The sequence below is a fragment of the Sceloporus occidentalis genome, unplaced genomic scaffold (genome assembly GCF_023333645.1).
Source record: "Sceloporus occidentalis isolate IW3139 unplaced genomic scaffold, rSceOcc1.0.p SCAF_1, whole genome shotgun sequence".
Lineage (NCBI taxonomy): Eukaryota > Metazoa > Chordata > Lepidosauria > Squamata > Phrynosomatidae > Sceloporus > Sceloporus occidentalis.
The window spans coordinates 166,694,820-166,701,463 of record NW_028316981.1 but is presented as its reverse complement, the minus strand read 5'-3'; the positions used below and the strand labels follow the sequence as shown (position 1 = coordinate 166,701,463).

The 6,644-nt window shown below is 47.2% G+C and overlaps 1 protein-coding gene across 1 annotated transcript; it reads left to right on the top strand.

Annotated features, from left to right (window-relative positions):
- The first annotated feature begins 1,145 nt into the window (after positions 1-1,145).
- HOXC13 (homeobox C13) lies at positions 1,146-5,930 on the top strand. The gene is made up of 2 exons (XM_089508983.1): positions 1,146-1,812; positions 5,674-5,930. The coding sequence occupies exons 1-2, from the start codon at positions 1,146-1,148 to the stop codon at positions 5,928-5,930; spliced, it is 924 nt and encodes a 307-aa protein (XP_089365109.1).
- Positions 5,931-6,644: the final 714 nt, after the last annotated feature.

Sequence of the window (6,644 nt, the reverse complement as noted above, 5' to 3'; positions counted from 1 at the left end):
GTTCTTTTTCTTTCTTTTTAAAAAAGAGGGTTAATTATTTTAAAATCATCTTGGTCTGGAAAGTAAGATACGTTTAAAGCCACCAACAACAATGTAAGTTATGTTAAAGCCATCAACAACAAAGCTGTTGAGCAAATGTATAAACCGATATCTCCAAGAGAAATTAATCTCTCGGTTCAGCCTTAAGACTGAGAGGAAATCAATTTCCTGGGCGATAAACGTCTGGATTCCTTGATTCCCGTAAGATCCAATAGCTGATTCCCAGAAACAGCCGATGGAGAAGGGAGGGAGGGAGGGAGGGAGGGAAGCAAATAAGCGGCAAGGCGATCTTAAGGATTAAAACAAAAAAATGACCTACCCCCCGCCACGACAGAGACACACAGAGACAGACACAATTGCTGCTGTCCGTAATTCTGGCGTTAACAGTCTTCTAAAATCTGTTTTTTCTCTTGCCAGACTCTCCATTTTCCTTTCATTTGAGAGACTAGGTTCTACCTGACGCTGTCTTTCATATCACTCTCCTTAATATTACAGATGTAAGGTATTCTCATTGTTTCAGCCTTCATACATATATCAATCCTTTTTGCCGGTCATGGATATAGAAGAAAACCCTTCTGGTCAACACTATCTTGCAAGAAGGCTTTAATTATTATTTTTTTAGATTTTGGGTTTTTTTTTTTTAAAGGGAGAGAATCCATTCCATCATTAATTTAATATATAACGCTGAGGGGTTTTTTTCCCCAAGGCATTCCAATCCTGGCACAGCAAACCCCAGCTTCTTTGTGTCGGCCAAACCTGGAGCAGGCAACATTCCCCTTATTTATTTCCTCCCACTCTTGACAATCAATGGGTGTCTCCCGTTGCCTTTAAGGATTTCTGTTTCTGTGTCGGGGAGGCAGCCAATGGGAGCGCTCCCTTCTCTTCCCGAAGCCAAGGGGGAGGGCGCGATAGGTCGGCGGAGGGATCACGTGGCGGGGCGAACTGCAGCAAGCGCTCTTTACAGAGTCACGTGGTCCGGCGGATTTCTTAATGGACCGGACCCATCCCAGCCCCTCTGCGCATGCTCCGGCGTAAACAATATGTTGGGGAAACTAGGTGTCTCTCTTTGGGAAGTCGAGTTTTAAAAAGCTCCGGTAGACCATGCTATGACGACTTCACTGATCCTGCATCCACGCTGGGCGGATACCTTCATGTATGTCTATGAGGAGAACCCGAATGAAAGCAGCCAGAATAAAATCCCAGCCATGGAAGGGCTCAGTGGGAACTGCCCCGCCAGCCACTGCAGGGATCTAATCACTCATCCGGTCTTGGGGCGCCATTCCAGCACCATCGGGACTCACCAGGGATCGGTCTACACGGATATACCTGCCCCTGAGGCCGCCCGCCAGTGCCCCGCGCCGCCCGCCTCTTCCAACGCCACCTTGGGCTACGGCTACCCTTTCGGAGGCAGCTACTACGGGTGTCGGCTCTCCCACTCCCACAACGTGAACTTGCAGCAGAAGGCTTGCTCTTACCACCCGGCGGCGGAGAAATACCCGGAGCCCAGCGGCTCCCTCCCCAGCGAAGAACTATCCTCCAGGGCCAAAGAGTTTGCTTTTTACCCGAGCTTTGCCAGCTCCTACCAGGCTGTCCCTGGTTATTTGGACGTATCCGTGGTGCCAGGGATCAGTGGGCACCCGGAGCCCCGGCACGATGCCCTGCTTCCCATGGAAGGCTACCAGCACTGGGCGCTCTCCAACGGCTGGGACGGGCAGGTCTATTGCTCGAAAGAGCAGTCCCAGTCCAGCCATCTCTGGAAATCACCTTTCCCAGGTAGGGCTGCCTCGCTGGCTCTCTCGCACGGGATCTATGCGCCCTGACTCGCTCGCTGGCTGTCTTTCTCCTCCTCTCCTCTTTTCTCTCTCTCTTTGCACCGGCATGATCGCCTATATGTGTTTCTTGTATATAACCCAAACCTCCCAGGTAAACTCGGCTAGGGAACGCTTGCACCGACACGTACAGGGAAAGGAGGTGAAAGCAAGTGAGCGGCTTGGAAACCCAGCTACACATACCTTGGAGCTCCGAGGTGCTTTCAGAGCCAGGTTGGCAGCTGCCTTGAGTCTCCCTGCCTGTGTGTGTGTGTGTGTGTGTGTGTGTGTGTGTAGCCATCTCCCTGTGTTGGCTCACTTACCTGAATCTGTAGCTTTTGCTTTGATTGATTTTAAAAATTTGAATATTTTAAATTACATTTGTTTTTTTAAAACACACACACACAAAACCTAGTGAGCGTTGGCCTTTCTGTCTCCCTCGCTTCTCCTCCCTCTTTTTTGCTGGCTCTGTGCTCCCACTCACCCAGCCCCTCTCTCTTCTAGAATAGGCTGGGCTTTTCGGAAAGGTACAGTAAATCATATTGCAATTACAGAAGTAGCTGTCAAGTGACATGAATCTTACAAATGAATCTTGTAAGAGGAGTGGGGAGCGAAAGAGGAGAACAGAGCGAGGCTTTTTTCCCCCCCCCTCTGGTTAGAAACCTGGAGTGAGTGACAGCCTGCGAGGAACCCTGAAAGCTGGAGGCGCTTCGGGCTCAGCTTATTGCCTTCCCACTAAAGGGAGGGAGAGAAAGAGAGAGATGGAAGACCCACGGGCGTCTCCTTTGCTCTTGGGGTCCCCACCTTGCCATCAGTATACAGGCCTTTCTTCCATGATTCAAAGGGATGGACGGGAGCCAAGAGTCTGAGATAAAATAGATGACTCGGACTGGGAGAGAAGGGAAGGGTGAGAGTAAATACGGCCGGCAAAAAAAGGAAAAGGAAAATAAAGAAGACATTTATTTTGGGAATGCGGGCGAAGGGATGCCCCTTAAGAGAGACATGGCTTGCCAGCAATGCCTGCGCAGAGCATTGCATGATGGGGTTTTCCTCCCTTTCTATAAGAGCGCGAGAGGGAAAAGAAGGCCTATCTAGGTCTTGTGTTTCAGCCGTATATACTGGCAGGGTTTGAGGTTGGGAGCGTCGGTGGGGAGCTAGAAAGATTCTCCTTCCTGCCCCCCTTTCTTTTTAGTACCCGAGGGAAAAGTCCATAATTCCTTGAGGAAGCCTGGGGTAAATAGAAGGCGGGGTGCAAGTGGTGGTGGAGGGGGGGGGGGGTTGTCGGAAAGGCAGGTCTTTGGCTTTGCTGGCCTGAGAGAGAGTGGTGTGAAAAGGCAGGTTTCTCCATCTATGTTGTTTTCTTCTGCTGGGGGGAGGAGGTAACTGAGGTTGGAAGGAGTGCCTCATCCTTTGTTGTGGTTCGGGGGCAAAAGTCAGTGGGAGACGTAAATAAAGCTCTCCACCACGCATACATTTTCTCCTTCAGTCTCTTTCCATTTTCCTGATAGATTGTTAAAGAGGGGCGAGACTCTGAGGCACTGAGTTCTCTGTGTGTGTGTGTGTGTGTGTTTGTGTATTCTTATGTGCATGCTATACTGTAATTACTTTGCACTGCCTTTGGGCCTGAATTAGAATCCATAGGGGAAAAATAGGTAGAGATCTCTTCTGGGACCCAAGAGACAAATAAGAAGTCACCAGTTCCTCAGAACTGGGGAGGTCTGTCTTTAAAACACACACACACACTTCAGTTTACCTATAAACAACAAAAAGCCCTGTACGCCTTGAAGATTAGCTAGTTTTATTTGGCTAACCTATTACAGAAGAAACAACAGAGACTTGTAACACCTCAATGATAGACTTGCCACCTTTGTTTGGCTTAAGCTGTAGAGGAGTGTAGCCCACAACATCTGAATGAAACTGGTGGGTCTTGAAGGTCTTGCAAGAGTCTTAGTTTGTTAACTGTTGGAACCGAACCAAAACACAGTTTGGGTAGACATATACCCCCCCCCCCCAAAAAAAAATGAAGGGTGTTTTTAATTCTTCCCCATCTTGGATCAGCGGCTGGGATAAATGTCCTGGGAGGTTTCCACTTGGCTTCAGTAGAAAAATGTCCTTCCAATACCTCACACCCACCCACCCCAATTTTCCTTTTCAACCTTTCTGTTATTGTGAGTTCGGCACAGTCCGGTTTCTTATCCAGTCATAACTCTCCCTGGTTAGTTCAAAAGGGCCTTCAGGAGATCAAGAGGTAGATAAAGACGCCAGTTTGGTTGGGAAGACGGGGAGAAAGAAAGGTTGATGCGACTGATTATTACAGTTAACCACGAAGAATTGGCAACAGGCAGCCTTAGCAGAAGAGGCTATTAAGGAGAAGGCTGCATGCTTTAAGGGTAATGAGAATCATCGATTCTCCAGTGCCTTCTAGACCAGGTGAGGTGACTCATTTCTCAACAGCCTGGACAACTTTCAAGAAAGCACAAAGCCTCCAATCAAACTGAGGCCTGGTTAATGTGGCTCACATAAGCAGCAAAGGATGTGGAGGGAAACAGAGAAGACTAATACGAAGGTCCCTCCAGCTTGCAAATACTCTTTGTGCCGCATAGATCCTTTGCTCTGCGGCGTCCATAACTAAGCACAACACACACACACACCACGCAGGGCACAGAACCACACAAACCCGGTTTGCTGCCTCCCAACTGCTGAGCTTTCCTATGGAAGAGCCCTGGAACAATGCGGGTTCAGGAGGCTGGCGAAGCCGCAATATCTCAAAGCGACAGCTTAAGCATTCACTGGATGCTTAGAGGGGGAGTGAGGGGCTGGAGGTTCAGAGGCCCTCTCTCCCTTTTTTTAATAATAATTTTTTAAAAAGCAAAATCTAATTTTGGAGCCTTCTCCAAAATGTCTAATTTCGGCTGCCCTCTTTGCTAGATGCCTTTTCCTTGACTTGGTGCTCTTTCTTTATCTCTGTCCCGGATCAATCTCGCCTGGAATAGCTCCCCTTAACGCCTCCCATGCTAATATATTAATACTTCGCTCGGGCAGACTATCCCCCATGCTCCAGCCGCCGCGCCTTGTTTCTCCCACCCCTTCTTTCCTTAGTCTCTCATTCTTTCCTCTTCCCCTTTTCTCTCCCCCCCCCCCATTCCACATTTTCCCTTCTTCTAATTTTTCCTTCCCTTTCCTCCCTCGCCATAGGCTTCTGTTCTTCCCTATCTATAATGTCTGGAAGGGACATTGTCCATCTAGTTAAAAGATACTGTTTAATATAATAGACACCTTTCTTTCTTTCTTTCTTTCTTTCTTTCTTTCTTCTTTTCTTCCTTTCTTTTCCTTTCTCTCCCTCTTCCTTTTTCTCTTTCTCTCCCTTTCCATTTCTACCTTCTCTCTCTTTTCTCTCTCTTTTTCCCTTTCTCTCCCCCTCCACTTCTACATTCTGTTTCTTCTCTCTCTCTTTCCCTTCTCTCTTTCTCTTTCTCTCCACCTCCACTTCTACCTTCTCTTTTTCTATCTCTTTTCTCTCTCTTCTCTCTCTCCCCCTCTATTCTACCTCTTTATCTCTCTCCCCCTCCACTTCTATCTTCTCTCTCTTTTTTCTCTTTCTCCCCTCTCCATTCTCCCCTCTCTTTCTCTCTCTTTCTCTCCTCTTCCACCTCTATATTCTCTGTCTTCTCTCTCTGTTTTTTCTTTTCTTTCCCCCTACACTTCTACGCACTTTCTCTCTTTCTTCTTCTTCTTCTTCTCTCTCTCTCTCTCTCTCTCTCTCTTTCTCTTTTCTCTCTCTGCCTCTCCTTCTTGTCCTCTTTCTTTTCTGTCCTCACCTTTACAGATGTGGTCCCTCTTCAACCAGAAGTGAGCAGCTACCGTAGGGGTCGAAAGAAAAGAGTCCCCTACACGAAAATCCAGCTGAAAGAACTAGAAAAAGAGTATGCCGCCAGCAAGTTCATTACCAAAGAGAAGCGACGAAGGATCTCGGCGACCACTAATCTTTCCGAGCGCCAAGTCACCATTTGGTTTCAGAACCGCAGGGTGAAGGAGAAGAAGGTGGTTAGTAAATCTAAGGCACCTCACCTGCACGCCACCTGACCCTGCGAGCCTTCAGGAGGGGCGAGGGGGGGAGCGAAGCGAAAACGGAACAAAACAAGTCAAATTATAGGGGGGAAATTACCCACCAATAACTAAGGGGAGAGGAAAGGAACAAAGACACATAGTTATATGGTAACTCTGTAGAAAAAACGACCACGCACCGGGACTCCTTGATTTGATTATTTAAAGAAAACACCTCCAAAAGAGGCGGTGAGGGATTGAACCGCTTTCTTAGGGTTTCTTCTTCTTCTTCTGTCCCAGTATTGCCGTCCTCTTTTAACTGTGAATCCGGTCGCCCTTCCTAAACATTCATGTTGTTATGGTTTTCAGTGTGCACATTGGACAAGGGAGGGAGGAAGGGAGGGAGGGGAAGAGGAAATATGCAGGCAAATAGGTAGATTTCCTACAAAAGGGGGGGGGGTCTGAATGTTATTTTATAGCTCGGTATGATCGTCCCCACTCTTTCTTTTCACAACTGATCAAAAAAAATTCCCCTTTCTTTGGCTGTTCCTGTCTCGGATGTTTTAAAAAATAAATGAATATATATAATATAAATATATATATATGAAGAACGTATTCAAAGTGGTTCCAATAAAGATACCATGGTGGGGTTTTTTGTTTGTTTGTTTGTTTAAAGTGAACCTAAAACAAAATTTTAAGAAAGGAAAAAAAGAGAGAAACAAGGCTGCTATCCTGAATCCATTGCTGATAAAT

Coding starts and splice junctions, on each gene's coding strand:
- HOXC13 (XM_089508983.1), top strand. CDS start 1,146: ATGACGACTTCACTGATCCTGCATCCACGCTGGGCGGATACCTTCATG. Junction 1,813..5,673: donor CTGGAAATCACCTTTCCCAG/GTAGGGCTGCCT, acceptor TCACCTTTACAG/ATGTGGTCCCTCTTCAACCA.